Source organism: Acinonyx jubatus, chromosome C1 (assembly GCF_027475565.1).
Source record: "Acinonyx jubatus isolate Ajub_Pintada_27869175 chromosome C1, VMU_Ajub_asm_v1.0, whole genome shotgun sequence".
In the NCBI taxonomy this organism is placed as follows: domain Eukaryota; kingdom Metazoa; phylum Chordata; class Mammalia; order Carnivora; family Felidae; genus Acinonyx; species Acinonyx jubatus.
Window position 1 is genome coordinate 33,453,123 of NC_069381.1, and position 22,803 is coordinate 33,475,925.

General features: G+C 47.9%; 1 protein-coding gene across 2 annotated transcripts in view; it reads left to right on the top strand.

Annotated features, from left to right (window-relative positions):
* CFAP57 (cilia and flagella associated protein 57) overlaps positions 1 to 21,220 on the top strand; it is a 79,163-nt gene extending 57,943 nt beyond the window's left edge. Inside the window, exons 22-24 of one of the 2 annotated variants that reach the window (XM_027059456.2) lie at positions 1,782 to 1,914; positions 11,939 to 12,162; positions 21,079 to 21,220. In XM_027059456.2, coding sequence (XP_026915257.2) covers positions 1,782 to 1,914; positions 11,939 to 12,153 — 348 coding nt within the window. In that variant the 3' untranslated portion in view covers positions 12,154 to 12,162; positions 21,079 to 21,220. Of the gene's footprint in view, positions 1 to 1,781; positions 1,915 to 11,938; positions 14,656 to 21,078 lie in introns of those variants that run through there. The other variant, XM_027059455.2, reaches the window with a different exon arrangement.
* Positions 21,221 to 22,803: the final 1,583 nt, after the last annotated feature.

The following is a 22,803-nucleotide window of genomic DNA, read 5'->3' on the forward strand; positions in this document are numbered from 1 at the left end:
GGAAAGAATATGTTAGGGTCTCCCCAGTTCAGGCCCTGCTCCCACTTGGGCTCCACAGGCATATCCCCGTAACAGAAAAGTGGTTGTCATGGCTCACAGACAATAGTGCTTGGGGTCACCCTGTTTTCTGGGCTGACTCCATGCTTACCACTATGGAGACAGTGTCCAAAGTGGTGGTTGTTCCTGGCACAGGTCCGTTTTATGTGGCCTGCATTGGCCTTTTTTGGCATTCCAACCCTCAGTGGCCTTGCTACCCATGGATTGCCTGGCCCTCAGGCCAGCCGCAGCCTCTCTTAGGAGCTGGCTCAAAACTTAGGATCTCAGGATCAGCCCCAAGTCTACCGAGTCAGAAGCCACATTTAACAGGATCCTTAAGTGATTCGTTTGCACTGTCACGTGAGAGGCACTGCTGAAGACAAGCCGAGCAAAGAGTACTCTAAAAGCAAAGTAGCCAGTCCCTCTCTGGACCCATGATGACAAGGACATCTCCATGGAGCCGCCCCGATGCCCTCAGGCTGAGTGTGAAAAAGAAGGCAGATTTGAGGTGTGAGAAGGAAAGAGAGAAGAGACTGCTTGGTCCCAGGTGCAGAGCCCTCACCACAGGCCCCCAGCAGATTCCACATCCTTACTCCTCTGCACCCGCCTTTTGTGTCCGGGATACAGAACCACCGCAGGTCCCCCCACACCAGCCATGTCCTACTTCTGTGCCTTTCTCTTGCTGCTCTAGTTGCGTGCGACCCCCTCTACCCTCTCCTTGGTAGCTCCTTCAAGCCTCAGCCCAGGGGTCAATTCCTAGGACTCTGCCCTGGTCATTCGGGCAGAGCTCTGTGCCCCACCCCTCCATTGCATCAAGGTGGCTGCCACGCTCAATTACGCCTAGATCCCTCGCTAAGCCCTAAGCTCCTCAAGAGCAGAGGCCAGGTCTTAACTTTCTGTATACCTCAGATCAGCACAGTGCAGCATAGTAAGTACTCAGTAAATATTGGATGGATGGATGGATGGATGGATGGATGGATGGATGGATGGATATTTGTCAAACACAAGAGAAGTGAACTATCAATGGATATAGCAAATGTTAATTATTCATTTGCTTTTCTGTGCTCCTCAGTAAACAGTATGCTGCTAAAGGCAAAAACCATTTCTTATTTCTATCTTCATCCCAGGGCCATAGCAAATACCATATAAATTTAGGTTCAACAGGGGTGCCTGGGTGGCTCAGTCACTTAAGCGGCTGGCTCTTGGTTTTGGCTCAGGTCATGATCTCACAGTTTCATTGGTTCGAGCCCCGCATCAGGCTCTGCACGGACACTGCAGAGCCTGTTGGGATTCTCTGTCTCCCTCTCTCTGCCCCTCCCTCACTCACACTGTGTTTGTCTCTCTCTCTCTCTCAAAAACAAAACAAACAAACAAAAAAAAAAACTTTAAAAAAAAAGTGTAGATTCAACAAATGAATGGGAAAAGATGAATAAAGGATAGCACAGTATTTTAAGAGCTCAGAGTTCTGGAGCCAGACTGTCCGAGTCAGAATCCTGGCTCTGCCACCTGCTCTCTATGTAATTTGGGCACATTACATAACCTCTCTATGCCTCAGTTTCCTCTTCTATAAAATTGTGATTATAATAGAATCTCTTCATAGGGTTATTATGATACTTCAATGCATTTAAATTCATATGAAGTGCTTAGAAAAGCATCGTTGATGCTGGAAAGGGTCTAGATGCAGGCCCTGGGCCCATTCATCACTCATCCATCCATACTCACTCTCTCTTCTTTCTTTTCTACAGGAAAATGTCTCCCTGATCAAGGAGATCAATGAGCTCCGTAGGGAGCTGAAGTTCACCCGCTCCCAAGTCTATGACCTTGAAGCAGCTTTGAAACTGACCAAGAAAATCCGACCACAAGATGTTCCAGAGACAGGTAACGTCACTAGTGGCCAAGGGAGATGAACTTGGGGATCAAGGGACCAATGGCAGCCACAAGCAGATCTCCATTTGGCTTCCACAGCTGCCTGTCCCCAGTGTCCTCCTGTATCAGGTCACATCTACCCCATGGCCTACTGGGAACCTCTCTATGCCGTACACCTGCTGTCCAAAAGATCTTTGAGGCCCTTGCCACATTCAAACATGTGCACAACCAAAATCCTTGGGGTTAGTTCTGGTTTTAGAATTCAGAATCTTTCCAATTTTAGAAAGAGCTTACTATCTACTGCATATTATATAACATCCCTAGAGGAGTCTGAGGCAGGTCCCTGAAATCAAACACATTCGTATTTCTGTAGTGAAACATGAATATTCACACTGAACTTCATAAATTTTAAAATGTTCTACATATTTAGAGCTTTTGGCGCTTGAGAATTGCAGATAAGGGATTGTGGACCTGTACAGTTAAAATAAAGACAAGAAGAAATATTAGAAACTACTTAAATGGAAAGAGGAAAGAATGACATTAGAAATGTTAAATGAGTTAATTACTGCAATCATATCCTAAAGTTCCTCTGAATTTCTGACAGCTGAGGCAAAAAGAGAAACAAAGAAATATGAGAGTTTATGTAGTCCTCATTTATGGCAAAAGAAGGTTTTTGGCTTTTTTCCTAGGGAAGACAAACCTTACATTTTGTAAGAAACTTATCACATGGATCCTTATAAAACGGGTGTTGAATAACACAATGGACAGCCTTTAACTGTAGGTCTTCAGACAATAAAAAATCATTCTTCACAGGGTGCCTGGGTGGCTCAGTCAGTGGGACATCTGATGTTGGCTCAGGTCACGATCTCACAGTTCACGAGTTCAAGCCCCGCATCAGATTCTGTGCTGACAGCTCAGAGCCTGGAGCCTGCTTCGGATTCTGTGTCTCCCTCTCTCTCTGACCCTCCCCCACTCATGCTCTGTCTGTCTCTCTCTCTCTCTCTCTCTCTCTCTCTCTCTCAAAAATAACAAACATAAAATTTTTTTTAAATCGTTCTTCAGGTATGCATTTCTTATCTGGACAGTTGATAAAAACCAAGAGTATAAGGCATTTCTACGGAAAATTAAGTCAATGCAGTTCAAGTATATTGTTTTCTGGTGGCTTACACTCAGGAATAGAGCTTAGAAACCTAAGCTCAGTGAATGGACACCTCCCATGGCTGTGGACTGAGTCTCTCCAGTGTCAGTCACCTCGTGTACTGTGGCCACCTAAGAGGTTATCGTTGGGAGAAGGTGACTAAAGGACATGCAAGAACCCTCTGTACCATTTTTGTAATTTCTTGGCAGTCTTAAACTATCACAAAATTATACATATAATTGTGTTGTCTCATCTGCCCTTTTTGTTAGAGCCAAGGAGATAGTTGAGACAAGAGTAAACTCTCTGAGTAGTACCTGAAGTGGCAATATCAGGTCTAAAAAACTGACATGACAGCACAGTATGTGTTACAAAGTCTAAGATACTTCTTAGAGATGAAACCATCTTCCGTCAAAGGTGAAGCATAAATGTGCCTGTGAACAACTGCAGAGCTTCTCTTTTTTTAATTAAAAAAATTTTTTTTCATGTTCATTTATTTTTGAGAGAGAGACAGAGACAGAGCGTGAGCAGAGGAGGGGCAGAGAGAGAGGGAGACACGGAATGCAAAGCAGGCTCCAGGAGCTGTCAGCACAGAGCCCGACATGGGGCTTGAACCCGTGAACCGTGAGGTCACGACCTGAGCAGAAGTCAGACGCTCAACTGACTGAGCCACCCAGGCGCCCCTGTGAAGCTTCTCTTTAAAAAATATTTCAAATATGCCCAAGCATCCTAGCAAACAATCAACTGGGACCTCCTCAGGATACTGTCTGATATAGCCAAGTCTTATTACTATTGTGGAAATTTTCAGACATATGCAAAAAAAATGAGAGACAAGCCTAATGAATTCCCATGAATCCATTCCCTGACTTCAACAAGTATCAGCTCCTGCCACTCTGGCTTCATCGGGATCCATAGTTCCCAGTTACTGCTATTTCCTCTCACATCACCTTGGATTATTCTGAAACAAACCTAACATCATATCATCTGTGTGATACAGTTTTACTCAAGGAAGATTTCATTTGTAACAGTTGAAGACAAGTATTACCAACTGTCTGCTTTGATCATGAAGAACCTGTCTGACTTCTAATTTTGAACATGGGCCTCCAAGACAAGTCAGCTCAAGATATGCATGCTCAAGTTGTTTAAGACTGACCAATTCAGTTAGTTTTTAAGAACTCTTTATCTGAACAGGACACGTTGCCATCCCCAAACCACTTTTTTAGCTTTAGCAGCATTTATATTAAGTTTTCATTCACATAACAATGAACTAGCAGGTCTAATAGACAAACCTGCATGTTTTTCAATTACTAAAACCACATAATTAGAACTTCTAAATAAACATGGCTCATTAGAAACCTACTAACATGGCATAAGTAAGCCATAAGATCAAAGAAAACACAAAAGGAAAGAGATACAAAATTTTGAAAGCTGGAAAACAGATAGATGAGTGGTAACTGACTTCATAGACTCCTAAGCCAGAAGTGGGGAACCTAAAAGAAACGTAATGTACATCACAGAACCCCACGAAGGCTCAGGAATTAGCAGAAGCAGATATCTCAGGAAATGGGGGTAAAGGTATGACTGAAAAGAAGGGAGTATTTAAGAAGCTGTTAGATCTACCTGGTACCCAATACAATGGCTAAAAAATAGATGGATCAGGTCCATCATCATTAAGTTCTTAAAGACCAAAGAACAGAAGAAAAAATCCTTCAAACTTCTAAAGAGGATAGAGGGAGGTTTCATGCAAAAGATAAAAAATTCCAGTTGCAGGATACAAAATCAGTACACAAAAATCGGTTGCATTTTTATACAGTAACAATGAGCAATCCAAGAAGGAAATTAAGAAAACAGTTGCATTTATATTAACATCAAAAAGCATAAAATACTCAGGAATAAACTTAACCAAGCAGGCAAAAGATCTGTTCACTGAAAACTGCAAAACATTGCTGAAAAAATTAAGTCACCAGTAAATGGAAAAACACCTCCTGTTTGGAAGATTCAGTATTGCTAAGCTGTCAATACTACCCAAAGCAATCTACTGATAGAACAATCGCTGTCTCAATGATATTTCTTTGCAGAAATAGAAAATCCATTCTAAAATTCATATGGAATCTCAAGGTATCCCAAACAGCCAAAACCATTTTGGAAAAGAAGAACAAAATTGGAGGTCTCACACCTCCTGATTTCAAAACTTACTGCAAACTATAGTAGTCAAAACAGTGTGGTACTGGCATAAAGACAGACTTACAGACCAATGGAATAGAGTAGAGAGCCCAGAAATAAACCCTCACATATATGGTCAAATTATTTTCATCAGGCATGCCAAGACCACTCAATGGGGACAATTTTTTCAGCAAATGGTGCTGGGAAAACAGGATACCCACATGCAAAAAAAAAAAAAAAAAAAAAAAAGGAAGTTGGACCCTTACTTTATATCATATACAAAAATTAACTCAAAGTGGACCAAAGACCTAAATGTAAGAGCTAAAACTATAAAATTCATAGAAGAAATGTAGGAGAAAAGCTTTATGACATTGGATCTGGCAATGACTTCTTAAATATGACATCAAAAGCACAGGCAACAAAAGGAAAAATAAATACATTGGACTACATCAAAATTTAAAACTTTCATGCATCAAAGAACACTATCAGCAAGTGTGAAAAAGCAATCCACACAATGGGAGAAAAATACTTGCAAGTCATATATCTGATAAAGGACTGATACCTAGAATAAATAAAGAACTCCTACTACTGAATAATAACCACAAAAAACTTTTTTTAACGAGCAAAAGACTTGAATAGATATTTATCCAAAGAAAATACATAAATGTCTAATAAGCATATGAAACGATGCTCAACATTACAAATCATTAGAAATATGCAAATTGAAACCACAATGAGATGCTACTTCAGGTCCATTATGATGCTTACTATCAAACAACAAGTGTTGGTGAGGATGTTGAGAGGGAAAGGAAGGAAGGGAGGGAGGGAAAGAGGAAGAAATGGATTCAAATCAATATAGAATGAATTGGGAAACTATAGGCTAACTAGAGGGGGAAACCTACCGCACAGAGGGAGATATATGAGATTAGTATCTGTCAGTCTTAGCTCTAGATGAAGGAAAGGAAAAACAAGAGAAAAGATCTCACCCTGAAAACTCCTAAACAAAAGCCCAAACTCAGGCAGGTTTAAGTCCAGAATTTACACATAATTTACAAGGTTGCTCAAAGCAACCTTGGCTGAAAGTTTAGTTTAACTGGTAGTGTCCCCAGGCCCCAAGCAGAAGCAAATGCAAATTTTCTATGCAAGAATACATTTTAAACCTAGTTGCCAAAGAATTCCCATAGATAACATTCTAAGGAACATGAACTCACAATCAAAAATCACTAAATACATGAAGAAATAAATCACCATGAGTGAAAAAGTATCAAACAGAATAAAATCAACAAAGATATTTAAGGATATTTAACATGTTTAAAGAAATAAAAGAAATTTGAAAATAAGACAAACTAAGAGTCTCCCAAAATTGGCTAGGTAGATTTGAAAAAAGAACCAAAAATACTCCTAGAAATAAAAACTGCGGGGGCACCTGGGTGGCGCAGTCGGTTAAGCGTCCGACTTCAGCCAGGTCACGATCTCGCGGTCCGGGAGTTCGAGCCCCGCGTCAGGCTCTGGGCTGATGGCTCAGAGCCTGGAGCCTGTTTCCGATTCTGTGTCTCCCTCTCTCTCTGCCCCTCCCCCGTTCATGCTCTGTCTCTCTCTGTCCCAAAAATAAATAAACGTTGAAAAAAAAAATAAAAAAAAAAAAAGAAATAAAAACTGCAGGTTGTAATTAGACTCAGTGTTCAGACAGAACAATAGGTTAGATATATCTGAAAGGAGACTTTGTGAACTAAAGGAATGAAAAAATGACCCACATTGCAGCCCAGAGGGACAAAAGGTATAGTTGGGATGGGATAACCCAACTCACGTCTAACTGAAGTGTGAGAAAGGGAGAATGGGGAAAGGCAACAACATGATAAAAGCTGGAGGCTTTTCAGAATTGATGAGAGATGCCAATCATCAGGTCCAGGAAGCCCAATGGAGCTGAAGCGCTATAAATAAAAAGAAATCTGTATCTGAACTATAGAAAACCGAAGACAGAGGTATTAAAAGCAGTGAGAGAACGGACAGATTGCATATAAAGGACTAACAATTCAATTGATGCCTGACTTCCCAGCAGCAACAATGTAAACCGTGTAGACGTTGTGAAATAGTGTCTTCAAAGTGCTAATAGGTAATAACTGCCCCCTAGAATTGTATAACCAGTGAAAGAGAAGGAAAAAAAATTTTCCAACAAACAAAAACTGAGAGAATTTGTCACCAACGAAACCTCATTAAAGGAACTTTTAAAGAATATATATCAGGAAAAAAATTACTCCAGAGGGTAAGTCTGAATGCAAGAAGAAACGATGGGTGAAGAAAAGGTAAATATGTACAATCTAAACAACTGTATAAAACAATATGAGCAGTGTCCAAATTATGAATTGAAATACCAAGATAGAACTAAAATACTGAGCATTTAACAAGGGGGCCCGGAGCTAAAGCATTCTAAGTCTTGCATTGTTTTGCAAGAAGGTAAAGATACTGAGTCACTTTGGACCCTTTGAAGTTGAATGTGCTTGTTAAACTTTTTAGGATAACTATTGAAAAAGAAAGAGAGAGTGTGTATATCTTCCAAACCAGTAAAGTTGGGGGGGGGGAGTGGAACTAAATTTTGAAAAGACAAAAAAGGAAAGGAAAAAGTGACACAAACATAAAATGCATAGAAATGAGTAGAAATGAATGCAAATGTATTAGTAATCACGTTCTTATTTTTCCATCATTTAAAATCAGAACTTGATCTCCCAAAGGAAGCTTGTGGGCAGGATGCAGAGAGGAGACTGTCCAGCTCTGGTAGATGGCAGGGTCAGAGCAGAGCACAGACCAAGGGGGTTTGGGGGGATATGAGGAGCGAGGTGGGGGCGGGGGCCATGAGGAGAGAACTAACGAGGCACAGCCATGGAGGAGGACAGGAGGGTTTACACACCACAGCACGTGGAAGGACCATCCAAGGAGGACCCTGTAAGACTGAACCAAATCTGATGAGCAGGCAGGTCATTATCAAAGGGATGGGAGAGAATTGGGGCAGTGAAGAGAAGAGACAGGAAAAGCCCAGCCCATGCCCTCAAGATGCTCACAGACCAAGGAAGGAGACAGGGGAAGAAACAAGGGCCAAAGCCCCACATTGAGCCCACTGAACCATTTTCCATGTGAACTGGTCTCAAGAGGCAGAGCTGCACCCCTGGGAACATTCATGGAACAGTGTCACCCAGATCGGGCATGTTTCTGGAGACAACTGCGTCTGGCAGCCAGCCACCAGCCAGCAGCTATGTCAACCCCGAGCTGTCCTGTACATGTACAGTACATCCCAGTGTCCAACCTCTGAGGTCCATTGACCTCACCCAGTGACTGCCCAGCCTAGAGGACCTCAAAGCTACCATCTGCATCAAGATCCTTAGAACACCTGGAGAAGCACTAGGGCAAAGAGAGGATGGTGTGGCGAGTGGCAGGGCAGAGTAAGGAAAATGCAAAGTGCTGGCATATTTCCAGGTTCTGTCTGGTGTGTGTCTTCAGAACCGTGGCCTCATGAACACAGGTCTCCCTGGGCAATAAGATGGTAACTGAGTAAGTAGCTGGGTCTAAAGGCCAATGGGAAGGGCATAGAGGTTAGTCCAAAGACTATGCTGGTAACCAGGTTAGAGGGAGCAGGTGGAGAGGCAAACAAACTAGGCAGAGGCAAGTGACACAGACAGATGGGCTTGAAGGCCTGGGTGTGCTATACCTTCCCAGGGATGCTGCTCTCTCAGGGCTAGTCCACAGCTTGACTGACAGGATGGTGATCAGGGTCAACCAGTAGCAACAAGAGGATGAAGGTCAAGAGCTAGAAAAAGAAGAAATAGTAAAAGATCAAGAGCCTGGGAACTGCCAAAAGAAGAAGAGTCAAGGAGCAAAGGCAAAAAGAGAAGGGCCTAGACTTCTCTTAGGAAGAGTGGGATGCGTGGAGCACTCTGAATGCCGGCCCCATCATCAGACCACATAGAAGTAAGGCGAGGCTGGCCACTGGCCATCGCTGACAGCTTTCTTCTTGAAATGCCCTCTTCCTTGGCTCCCAACAGGTGTCCTTTTCTAGTGTTAACTTCTGGTGTGCAGGAAAGAGGTTGGCAGTGGATAGGAAAGAGAACCCTCTTCTGCTGAGAGAAGCTTGATGGCGGTCAGGGAGTTGGAGACACAGACCGTCAGTGAAGTCGGTGGCAATCTCTCCACTCTTAACAGGGCGCCGGGGTGGCTCAGTTGGTTAAGCGTCCAACTCTCAGTTTCAGCTCAGGTCATGATCTCACGGTTTCATGAATTCAAACCACATGTCAGGCTCTGTGCCAACAACACAGAACCTGCTTGGGATTCTCCCTTCTCTTTCTCTCTCTCTCTCTCTCTCTCTCTCTCTCTCTCTCTCTCTGTCTCTCTGTTCCTCTCCACTCATGCTCTGTCTCTCTCAAAATAAATAAACTCAAAAAAAAAGTGGAGGAGAGGACAGATTTGGCAATAATTTCTGGGATGTGACACCAATGCACAGACAACAAAAGACAAAAATGGACTACATAAAAATTGAAAACTCACATGCATCAAACTGTAGGATGGGAGAAAATATTTGCAAATCATATATGTGATAAGGAGTTAATGACCAGAATTTGTAACAACTTCCCACAACTCAACAGTCACAACAACAAAACAACCAGATTAAAAACTGGGCAAAAGACTTGAATAGACATTTCTCCAAAGAAGATACACAAACAGTCAGCAAGCACATGAAAAGATGCTCAACCTCACTAATCGTCAGAGAAATGAGATCAAAACCACAATGAGATACCACCTCACAACATTAGGATGACTGCTCTCAAAACAAAGAGAAAAGTGTCGGCAAGCATCTGGAGAAACTGGAACCGTAGTGCACTGTTGGTGGGGACATAAAATGGTGTAGCCACACTGTATGGCACTTCCTCAAGAAATTGAAAGTAGAATTACCACAGGATCCAGAAATTCCACTTCTGGGTACGTACCCAAAATAACTGAGGGTAGGGTCTCAAAGAGATATTTGTACACCCATGTCCATAGCAACATTATTCACAGTAGCCAAAAGGCGGGAGCAACCCAACACCCATCACCAGATGAATGGATAAACAAAATGTGATGTATACATGCAAACAAATATTACTCAGCCTTGAAGTGGAAGGATCAGACACATGCTGCAACGTAGTTGGACCTGGAGGACATCATGCTAAGTGAAATAAGCCAGACCCAAAAAAGACAAATACCGTGTGATTCTGCTTATCTGAGGTTCCCAGGGCATTCAAAGTCTTAGAGACGGAAAGCAGAATGCTGGCATAAGTGTTCTTGCAAGAGTTCTGCAGATTGATTGTACAACAATGTAAATTGTACTTAACACTGCTAAACTCTATACTTGAGAATGGTAAGATGGTACTCTTAACGATAGAGAACTAAGTGAGTGTTGATGGAGGGAGGCGGATGGGGGATGGGCTAGGTGGGTGTTGGGTATTGAAAAGGGCACTTGTGATGAGCACTGCATGTCGTATGTAAGCGATGAACCACTGAATTCTCCTGAAACTAGCATTGCACTGTATGTTAACTAAAATTTTAATTAATTAATTAGAATGGTAAGATGATAAATTTTAAGTTACATTTGACCATAATTTTCTTTAAAGAGTGAGGACAAGGAATTAGAGACCAAAGTTCAAAAGCCCAGGGTGGCAGGTGGGTTGGGGCGGTGGGAGGGAGGGGTCACTGAGAGTTTGCTGACTATGGACAGGAAGTCCATCTGGGGTTGGAAACCGAGAATTTGAATCTCATATGTTACTTTTTTCAGTAGCACGCAACAGGCCAGGTGTTAATGGAGACAATGGATGGTTGAGTAATCTCGGGTTTGGGCTGTGCAGGGCGTATGGGGCAGAAGGACAAGGCATCTCGAATATCGGGGCTGCTGTCAAGAAAATGGCAGAAGAAACTCACAGTGGGTCTAACTGGATAGAAAAGGGAGTGGATCGAAAAGGAACCCATTTGGTAGGTCAAAAATGGAGCTGTCCAGGAAGAAGACATCTACATTCAGTCAGAGAGCAGGTATCTTAAGGAGAAGGCTGTCAGAGGGGTGGTAATGGTTGATGGGCTACTAGAGTAGAGACGTCAAAGTGCGGGGTCCTGGGCGTGATGAGGGAGGGGAAGCACAGAATGGGTGTTGACGTGGCGTGGAGGCCGGAGGACACAAATGCTGAGATTCAGCCTGTGGGGGCCAGGGAACGGGACGAGCCACGGACCCTTGCGGATGTCAGCATCACATAAGATGATGGCAGCACCTGAGACAGGAGGATGGGGGTGGGGAGTCCTCAAGGAGCAGGAGTGAGTGGCCAGCCCAAGAGGTGCCAAGAGTCTGGCTCCTGGCACAGGAGTTTTATGTGAGGAGGAGGACTGGGGGCTTGGAAGCCAACCTAGGTCAGCAAGAGAGCACCACCCTGCTTGGGGAGTGGGGAACAGGGGAATGAGCAGGGGCCACTGGAGGGGCTCAGGAGCCAGGCTGGGCTGAGGTGTTGCCCAGCATTTGTGTCTCACTCTGAAATGTGTCTCTTCACTCCTCCGTGTCTACTACACGGTGAAATGGCCCATCTCTACCCCTGGCATCTGGGACTGAGTGTCTGTCCCTTAATAAGTGCTCATAACTATTTGAGGAGACAGGAGAAGAAAGAGGGATACGCTGGTTTCAAAAGAGCTTTGTGGCAGCCCAGGCCCACATTAGTCCTGCTCTGTCCCTTCCAGTTCCCAGCGAGGCCATGCCCAGCATCGCTCCCACCATGAGACTGAATGAGCAAGAAGAAACTGGGAGAATCATCGAAATGCAACGCCTAGAAATCCAGCGCCTCCGAGAGCAGATCCAAGAGCAAGAGCAGATCCCGGGCTTCCACCCGCTCTCTGTCGTCCGGCTTCCTTCCCTCCTTGAGTCAGAAGTGGACTTTGAGGTGCAGACCAAGTGACCCCCTCTGGTAAGCCATCTGCAGTTGCATCAGAGGAAGCCCTGTGCCTCTGTCCCCCGGCCAGCTCTGGGCTGGCCCTGCAGTCCCTGCAGCACTGGCCACACCAGCCTCTTTCTCCTGCCCTGGGGAACATGGGACGTGGTCAGAATAAAGATGTTTGCCCACAACCAGGTCCAACTCTCTGCTTAGTCAAGGAGCCAGGGAGCGAGTAGAGAGAGAGAGGACCCTGAGGAAGTGAGGGGGCGGGGGGCTCAACTCATCCCAAGCTATCGCTGCTTGTCCCGGTCCAGGCACAGGGCTGCCTGTCACTGCGGAGATCACACTGGACTTGGGCTCAGCCTCCTGCTGCCCCTCTGTCCTCTCTGGACCCCCGGGATGGGGCTGCCTGCTCCTACCCTAAGTATCACTGCCTGCCGCTTCTGACCTGGCTTCCTCCCCTGGCAGCCCAGTCAGGACCAGACAAAGCCACCGACGTTTTCTTCTCCTTTATGAAGCATAGTGAGATTTTCTGGGGATTTGTACATGTGTGCAAAGATGACAGTAAAGTAATGAACATGGCAAAGTGACTAGAGTTCCCCCAGGCCTTCCATCCCCTGCTGACCTTGTGGTGAGGACTGTAAGCAGAGCTCTATTTACAGAGGGTTCTCTTACACCCATGCACTCTGTGCACTCTACACTGGTCATTCTTGTTCTGCAGGGCCCTGCCCTGCTCCTCCATTTGAATGGAGGTGGGGGGAGGGTACCTCTTCCTCTAGGCCACCGTACTGGGCGCCCCAGTCACACATACCAGGAAAAGTGACATTTTATGCACTCGAGCAAAAGAACAAAACCCAGATGTCCTTGTCTTCTCCCACCTTCAGAGGCCAGACACCCTTCTAATATCCAAATAGCAAACATTTAAGCCCCTGGTCTCTGCTGGTCCCTGCTGGCTCTTACACCTGGCATCTCCAAGACATTTCCCCATCTTCCCCAATCTGCTTTACCCCAGCTCTGGGCACTGCTCTTGGGTTAGTTTTCACAGCAAGAGCTAAGACATAGCTGTCACGCCTGGCAAAGCTCTCCTGAAGCCTGGGGAGATCAGAAGGAAGGCTCACAGCAGAGGCTACCAAGCAGTTGACGTGGGACTCGCTCCTTAGCAACTCCCTGACCTCCACCCCTAGTCCACACCCTGTCACAGTGGCCAGCTCCTCCCCTCCAGACCACTGTGTACGCAGCATGTCCTCTGCTCTAGGAGACCAGGCTCAGGGAGTAGGGAAAGATTCAGGCACCCTCTAATTGATTCAACCACAGAGACGACAGCCCATTACATTATTATGCCTGGCAGGTGGGCCCCTCTGGGACACAGATTTCATTCCAAACTAGCATATTGGCTTTACCTTTGCAGAAGAAACTGACTTGAAATGAGATCAGGGAGGTCAGCGGGGCTAGGTGCTGCAGGGTTTAAAGGTGCATTACAGATATGACTCTGTCCAGAGGCCAGCACAAAGCCACCGAGAGCCACTGCCCTCCACTTCCAGGCTCTTGCCACACTGGCCTCCTTCCAGTTCTTATAAAAGTTCAAGTTCTTCCTTGCCTCTGGGTCATTCCACATACTGTTTTCTCTGCCTGAAATGTTCTTGTACCCACACCTCACTCAGTGAACTTCATCCTTCAGATGGTAGCTGAAATGTCACTTGCTCACAAAGGTAGACCCTGATCCCTCCTTCCCCATGTAGATTACACGTACCGTATTGTTTTCCTTCAGAACCCTCACTCTAACATACCCATTTGATGGTGTGATGCTGCCTCTCTTCCTAGGCTCTCGGTTCCATGGCTGTGTCTGTGTTTAAAGCTGTCTTGGGTGTTTGGGTGGAGCATTGATGAAGGGACCCGACAGTGGAGGCAGGGGGCTGTCGGGAAGACACCATGGCTAACTACAAGTAAGAGGACAGCTTCTGGGACCCAGATGGTGGCAGCAGAGATGCAGAGATGTGAATTTTTCTTTCTTTTTTTTTTTTTTTAAGTTTATTTATTTTGAGAGAGAGAGAGCTAGTCAGGGAGGGGCAGAGAGAGAGGGAGACAGGATCTGAAGAGGGCTCTGTGCTGATAGCAGAGAGCCCGACGCGGGGCTCGAACTCACAAACCATGAGATCATGACCTGAACCGAAGTCGGATACTCGATTGACTGAGCCACCCAGGTGCCCTTGAGAAGTGAATTCTTCTGACTTCAGGACTGAGGGAGTTCACCCAGCACAGGGAGAGGGAGGAAGACTTGGGAAGAAGGCACCTACAGAGAAAACTGGTTGCTCTTCAGCCAGAAGGAAATTCACTGTGGCTGGATGCAGCAACATTCAAATGACAGAGTTTTCAACCTAAAAATGCCTTAGAATCAAGTCATCACATTTCACCTACAAGATGGGCCTTAGGGGAGGCGCCTGGGTGGCTCAGTTGGTTAAGCCTCCGACTTTGGCTCAGGTCACGATCTCGCAGTTTGTGAGTTTCAGCCCTGTGTCAGGCTCTGTGCTGACAGCTCAGAGCCTGGAGCCTACTTTTGATTCTGTGTCTCCCTCTCTCTGCCCTGCCCCTACTTGAGCGCGCTCTGTCTCTGTCTCTGTCTCTGTCTCTCTCTCTCTCAAAAATAAATAAACATTAAAAAAAAAAAAAAAAAAAAAGATGTGTTAGGTTACAGATGAGGAAATCAAAGCCAGGAAGAGTGAAATAGTTGATACAGCGTCATCCCAGCAGGGCCGGACTCGCAGCCCAGGCTGTCCATGGCCTCCACATCCCAACCACGTTAAGCCTGCTCTGGAGAAGCACCAGACAGAACCTGGACCAGGTGTGGAGGTCATAGGAGTGTGACGCTCCACAAGTCTAACCCAGAAGTAGAGGGAGCTGATGCCTCCCAAACTAGGCTCCCCTGAGTCCAGTGGCCGAGAAGGAGGTGAAGGCAGAAGGAAACGGAGAGCCCCATCCCAGCAAAGCCTGGCACTTGGGCCAGCAGGTCAACAGGGTGTTTCCTCACTTGCCCGGGGGGCAGGCAGATGGCCTCTTGTTGCCAAATTTGCAGCCAGAGGTACAATCTTGCTGTTTTATGCCGGTCTCAGCCTATCGACAACCAACGTTGTGGCTAGACTCACCCTTGTGGTTCTTACTATGATCCCAAGACACCCTTCAGCAACCACCATCAGGAAACTTTGAAAAAAATAAAGCTTTATTACTTACAGGGCCTGGAAATGATACATCTCACCTGGGGCCACACAGTAAGGTCGTGGGGAGGGAGGGAGGGAGAGGAGGGAGGGAGGAAGAGAGAGAGAGCCATCTCACAGGCCTGGGATTCTGCTTTATTGGGGTCAAGTGTGAGGCCTAGGGTTTTGTGGGCTCACTGTTTAAAACATAAGAGTGGGAATTTGAAGGGTAGGGAGGGGGGCGGGGAAAGTGGCTCAAACGGTCGGTTATTAAAATCAACCAAGATCTCAGAAACAAAGAAACCTCAGTGGCTGCCAGTGTGTTTTTTTGAGATAGTCCTCTGTGAAGTGGATGCCTCGGAGATCAAAGGAGAAGTCAGGCTCTCTTGTTACAAAGAGAAAAGTCACTGTCAGGGTTTAGCTACACCAGTTTGCCTCCCATAGTCTATCCTGTGCGCTCCCACCTCAAGCTGTTGGGTGGCCCTGACTGGGGTGGCCGCTGCACTGAGACCTCCCTTCACTTTGCCTATCCTGACTCCAGGGGAGGTTCTCACCCCACTGGTGAACCTCCCCTTTCACCACCCCCTTCTAGGGTCCCTAGAGCCAGTTGACCCCCTCATTGACAGAGTGGGCCTGGCAGTCACCTCCTCCTACAGGACTCTACTGTCACCCAGGTGGCTAGGCATCGGCATACGAACTCCACTCTTGTTCTTCTGCTTGCGGTCCATTGTTAACCTAGGGAGTCATTCATTTATGGTGGGACAGCCGGTGCTTTTGGATGACTATCCTCTTTCTGAGCCCCAGACACCCATTGGCTCCCCTGTCCTTCTTCTACACCATTTGCATCGGCTGTGGCCAGACAGGGTGAGCTCCCAAGCAAGCCTCCCCTCGCCATCCTGTTCTCCTGGCACTGAGGACCCTGCCTCACAGGAGGTCCTAACATCAGCATCTACCTTTCCCCACTGCTTTTTACACAAGGCATGACCAGTCCTTACCCGACAGCTGCTCCCAGGAGGTGCCTGAGGAGCCCCGGTGGGCCTGGGAATATGTGTGTGTCCAGGTAGGACTCCTTTGCCATCACTGCTCTGGATTTGGAAAGATCAGAGAGAAGGATGTCCGGACCAGGGGTGGGGTTCCTTCCCCCGGAGCTGTGTGGGGGCGAGCTCCTCTAGACCATTGGAGGTTCAAGATCCACTTATGCTTTGAGCACACCTAAGATACCGACTCCCCTGAGCTGAACTGGAATGGGAGCCGATGTACGAGGAGGTGACCCTGCTGTGTGCCAGGCAGCAGGAAGAACTAACATTCCCGATCCCCCACGATGGCCAGTCAGATACAGGAATGTGTACCTGTTGTTCATGTGGGATTTGGCAGGGGTGCTGGGTGTCCACTAGGACTTAACCTAGCCCCTACTGTGTGTACTGATGTAATAAGTGTATTAAAAGTGGGACTGGGAGAGTCCAGTTCTGAACAGAAGAACTATGGATGCCCTTCTTTAGTTACAAGTAGCAAAACCCAACTCCAGCCAGTTTAAGCCACTAGGGAAATCACTGGGCTGGGGGCGAGAAGGGGGGGCGGTCTTAGGGAATCTCAAGGCAGAGATACAATCAGGCCTCAAAAGAAACTTGCACCAGGGCCTGGCTGGACCACCCCTCCTTCTCTTGTCCTTCCCCCTTCTCTGCAGACCACTTTCCATCCCCAGTTCAGCTGGGGCTAGGTACTTCAGCATCTCATTAGTACATGCCCCAAAGCTGAAATGGAATCTCTAGTCTGATTTTAAAATGCCAAAAGCAGGGGCGCCTGGATGGCTCGGTCGGCTGACCGTCCGACTCCAGCTCAGGTCGTGATCTCACAGTCTGTGAGTTCGAGCCCTGCATCGGGCTCTGTGCCAACAGCTCAGAGCCTGGAGCCTGTTTCAGATTCTGTGAATCCCTCACTCTCTGACCTCCCCCGTTCATGCTCTGTCTCTCTCTGTCTCAAAAAAATAAATAAACGTTAAAAAAAATTTTTTTTTAAATGCCAAAAGCAGGGGGAGAGCCTGGGTGGCTCAGTCGGTTACCATCCGACTTCGGCTCAGGTCATGATCTCAACAGTTCATGGGTTTGAGCCCTGCGTCGGACTCTGTGCTGACAGCTCAGAGCCTGGAGCCTGCTTCGGATTCTGTGTCTCCCTCTCTCTGCCCCTCCCCTGCTAGCACTCTCTCTCTCAAAAATACATAAACATTAAAAAAGAAGAATTGATTATGTTATTTAATCACACACACAACTAAGTACTATTGTCCCCGTTTTACAACCGAAGAGAATGAATTTTTCTAAGGTTACGGAACTGGAGCTGGGGCTTGACACTTCAAGGTCAACCTAGCTCCAAAACCAATGTTCTGTTCCAACATTCATTCAACATGCATTCCCTGAGCACCTGTTATATGCCAAGCCCATTCTAGGAGCAGGGAAGATACCATGAGTCAGACTCAAATCCCTTCCCTCATGAAGCTTACATTTTCGGGGAGTAGAGAGCCAACATTCCAGACAGGTAAGAAAAATATATAGCATACAGGGCAGTGAGAAGTGCTACAGAGAAACAAAAGAGAACAAAGGAAATAAAATAAGGGAAAGGGATAGGAAGTATGGGGAAGGCTGTGATTTTAGACAGAGTTGCCTGGAAGGCCTTCTCCCTGAGAAGGTGCTGTTCGAGCACATTTCTGAAGGAAGGTGCAGGAAGGAGTCTTGGGGAGAAAAGCATTCCAGGCAGAGGGAATAGCCTGTGCAAAGTCTCTGAGCATGAGCAAGCCAGGGAGGGAACTCAGAGAGGGTCTTAGGATGGGGGAGGACTCTTTCTCTGCGGAAGAGGACCACTGGAGGCTTGCAAGCACAGTAATGACATTACCCGCTCTGCCTTAGAACAGGGTCACTCCAGCGACCAGGTTGACAGTAGCCTTCGGTGGGAATGTGGCAGAGGCAGGGAGACTGGGCCACAGGGCCTCTCTTTTGAGAGGCAGGCCTCTCAGAACTCCCACCATCTAATGAACCAGCTAGAACCCACATTTTGCACTCTGTGCCCATGGCCACCTCCTACTCTTGGCTTTCACTGTTGCCCATCTGAGCTGCCCCCACAGCCTCTGCTTTGGGGACACGGTTCAAAAGCCCTGCAAGGAGCCTGCCTGTCCGCTTGAACTCCAAGTTACTTGATAAGACCCAGAATGAAAACAAAGACACACAATCCATGTTTAAACTGAGGAAGTTTTAGGCTTTGTTAGCCCTACCCAACAAGTTTTTTTCAAACTTCCCAGGGGAAAGGGAGGGAAAATTTCGTGAGTCCCCCTGCCCCAGCTCCTTCCAGGACAGCTAGACCATGGCTGGCTGGCTGGGCTAACCCCTCCTTGGGACCAGAAGGATAAATAATTGCTAGACATGACCAAGAGGAGTACACAGAGGTGAGCCCTACCCGGCCCCCCTCCCCCCACCCCACTTCCCAGCTCCTCCCAGGGCAAAGGACACCTTTACAATGCTTCACAAAGTGACACAGTCACATGGCTGTCCCTGAGATCCAGCCTGCCCCAACTTTTCCTTGAGGGGAAGAACCATCTAGATCTGCACTGTCCAGGAAGGGAGCTGCGAGCCACATGTGGTGATTGAGCATTTGCAGCGTAGCTAGTCTGAACTGAGATGCACAAAATAACGGACTGAAATAGCTCCTTAATCATTTGTATATTAAAATGCAAATATTTGGGGGTTGAACAAAAATTGTAAGATATTATTTTCACCTTTTTTTCCCTACCTCTTTAAAGTGGCTACTAGAAGATTTTAAATTACACATGTAGCTCATGTTCTATTTCTATTTGACAGTGCTGCTCTAAGGTTGTGACTGGCTCCCCCATCATCTCCACATAACGAAGCTAAGACGGGTCAAGAATAATTATTTTGTTGGGGCACTTGGGTGGCTCAGCCGGTTAAGCATCCCACTTCAGCTCAGATTATGATCTCGCGGTTCATGAGTTTGAGCCCCGAGTCAGGCTCAGTGCTGACAGCTCAGAGCCTGGAGCCTGCTTCGGATTCTGTGTCTCCCTCTCTCTCTGTCCCTCCCCTACTTACAATCTGTCTCTCTCTCTCAAAACAAGTAAACATTAAAAAAAAATTTTTTTAAGAATTATTTTGTGAGCTGAGAATGGGAAGAAGACTTTGATTTTGTTTTTCTTGTCTACTCCATCCATATCAGAAGGAGAGAGAATAAGGGGTGTTACAAGGAGCTCCACCCAGGAGACGGGGGACAGTCTACAACCACCTCCGAGCAGGCACCCTTTCCCCACCCAAAGCATGTGCGGTGGGTGGTGCTGGATTCCCTATTAGAAGCAGAGCCCTGGCCACGTCTCTGGTATATTTCGGAATCCTCCAGGGGCACCGCAAGTGACTCCAGAGCCTTGCCATGGCGTCTATGTCCCTGTGCAACCCGCCAAACTTGCCCTTCCAGCATTGTGTTACACGCTCCCTGCATCTATCACCTCACACATTCATTTCTCCAGCAAATATTTATTGGTTACCTCCCACGTGCCAGGCAAAATGCTGGCTTCTAAGGTCATGATGGTTAGCAAAACGGACACTAAGGCCACCGTGTGGGGGGGGATGTGGGGGGGTGACCAGTAAGTAAATAGGGGCAATTACAGCACGTGCACCAAGAGCAGCTGTGGGGGAAGCACAGGGGCCATGGGTGCACCAGAGAAACCTAAACCGGCCTCAAAGTCCGAGAGGGCTTCCTGGAGGAGGTGACATCACAGTTAAAGAATTCGAGTTGGCCACACGGAGCCTGGGTGGCAGGATGTACCCCATGCAGGGGAACTCTGAGTTCAAAAACCAACCAGAAGGGCAAAACAGTGGACAGAGCATGCAGAACTGAATGACGTGACATGCAATCTGGCTGGATGGCAGGGGGCCAGTGGCAAATGACTGGTCTGGTTGTAGATGGCAGGGGCTGTGTGAGCCCTGCAGAGGAGTGTGGCATATATCCTGAAGTGTTGATTCTGCAAGAGTTTTAAGCAGGGGAGCTCTGGTGTACTCCTGAAAAGACTTTACCCCTCCTCCTCTTCCTCCCCCTCCTCCTTCTCCTCCCTACCTCCTCCTCTTCCTCCTCCCCCCCCTTCTTCCTCTCCCTCCTCCTCCTCAGGGGGGGCTCCCATCACACCTCCCCCAGCAGGAACCACATCCAGGAGGCAAGCCTACTGCAGTCACATACTTGGGGCTTTAAGGAGACTGATCAAGGGGCTCGTAGGGACTCCAATCCAGGGATGAGTGTACTGGGACTGGGTTTGGGGATCAGCTGGTGTTGGAATTTGGGGCCGAGGCAGGATTTTAGTTAGGGGCTGGGACTTGGGGGCTGAATTGAGGGACAAGAGTCAAGGTTGTGGTCTAGGACCTAATTCCAGAATTTGGAGCTGGGGTTGGGGTGAGGAACTGGAACGAGGTTTCAAGCCAGATTTGGGGTCGGGATCTGGAGTTGGGATTGGAATTGGATTTGGAAATGGGGCTGGGGGTTGGGGCTGAGATGTGGGGGAGGGGTTGCAGCCGGAGCTAGGAATTCTAGTTAGGGTTTGAAACTGCAGCTGGGGTCGGGGTTAGGTTTAGGCTGGAATGAAAGTTAAGCTGGGCTTGGAGCCAGGGGATGGGTTAGGGTCCAGGCTCTGGGGCAGATAGACAACATTCCTCCAGCTACCCAGATCTGGGAATTGTGTTCGAGCCCTAACAGCAGTTGACAGAAGCCCCTCCCTTCCCAGGAATGCCTCAGCCCAGCCGAAGGAGCTTTGCCACGTCAGCCAATCGGCTCAAGCCCTGCCTTGGAAACACCTGTTGATCCCCCTCCCCCCCCCCCCCCCACACACACACCCGAGAGGCTCACCTGGACGCAGGTTAGGCAGGTGAAGCGCCTCCCCGGAAACGAAGCTGGAGCGCCCCACCTGCCTGGCCCAGCCCGCTCTGGTCGGATCCAGCACTTCCAGGTTTCTTGTGAGTGCCCCATGGTCCCCTGACCCCCAACGCCCCCACTCTCTCCCACTGGCGCTTCCTGACAACCTCCACCCCACCCCCGGCCTGGCCCCGCTGTCCCAGCACACCTGTGCCAGCACTTTCCGACCCCGTGAAGTCACAGCCCTGAGGAATGCCGGGACTGACTCCAGGTCCCCTCCCACGGCCCCTCCCCCACCTCCCTTGGGGGCATCTGCACCTGCTCCTCCCACCTCAAGTGCTAGGCAGCCCCTGGAGTGGGGTTGCGAAGGACCAGTAACCTCATCAGAGGTGTAACCCATGCACAGCCACATTAATCATATTCCGGGACCGATCCAGGACCTGCATCCTATATGAAGCAGGAGTCCTCTCCTAAATTAAAGAGGAGAACATTGTGTTCTCTGATTCAAAAAGCACGCTTTGGGCATCTGTGCGGGCCCAAGAATTCCCACTGGAAATTTGAAATGGCCGTGTCAACTGACTCATCCCCATCCTTCAAGAAAATGTTACTGTCCTCACTTCTCAGATAAGGAGACTGAGGCTCTAAGAGGTGAAGTCATCCGGGGCTTCTCTGACCTTCCCCTGAGCCCCTCTTCTGACTAACCCACACCCAGCATTTATCACATACACACACCTGCTGTAAACTCGGGCTCCTTGAGGGCAGAGACCACAGCTGCTTTATTTCACCCAGTTTGAGTCATGCTGACTGGTCTCTAGAGGACGTATTAAAAGAGTGACCACCATCAGGTCCCCTGCCCAAGTCCCATGGGTGGTAAGAACAGCAGCTGGGGTTCCAGCACAGAGCCCTCCTTCTCCCTTTGCGCCACTTTAGAGAAATCGTGGAGGAGGATGTCATGGGGGATTGGTGATGAGGAGAACGGAGAAGAGTGGGAGGCAGGAAGACGGGTGTGGAAGAGGGTGATGAGGCAGGAGCCATGGGGATGGAAACAGGGACTGGATGGAGAGAGGTTTGCAGGTGGCCTCCCTGGGATTACACTCCACAAGGAAGTAAGGAACATGAGAGGGGGAGGAGGTCTGGGCTAAGAGCCTGGGATGCGACCCGTTGCATCAGAGGTGACTATGGAACATCCAGGTGACAATTGGCTTCGGGGTCTGGAGCTCAGGAAGGAAATCCAGGTTTGAGGGAGAAAGCGATTAGGGCACCAGCGGCTGTGGATGGAAATCAGAGGAGATGTTGGGGAAGGAGAGATCTAGGGGTTAGATCCTGACCCACAAGAGAAGTAGCCGCAGCCCCGAGAGAGAGAGAAAGAGAGAGAGAGAGAGAGAGAGAGAGAAGATTCAGGGTCAGGCTGCTGGTTCCAGAAGAGTTAAGTCATTAGCCCCCTCCCTCCCCACAGCCCTCCCCCCAGGAGCCAGTGGTGACAGCTGAGGCCATGTGAGTCGGATCCTGAATGAGGCTTTATCTCTGCTCTTGGTCCCATCATCCACTGTGGCACCAGTTCCTTCGCCAGCCGGGATGGGACAGGCAACTGGGAGAG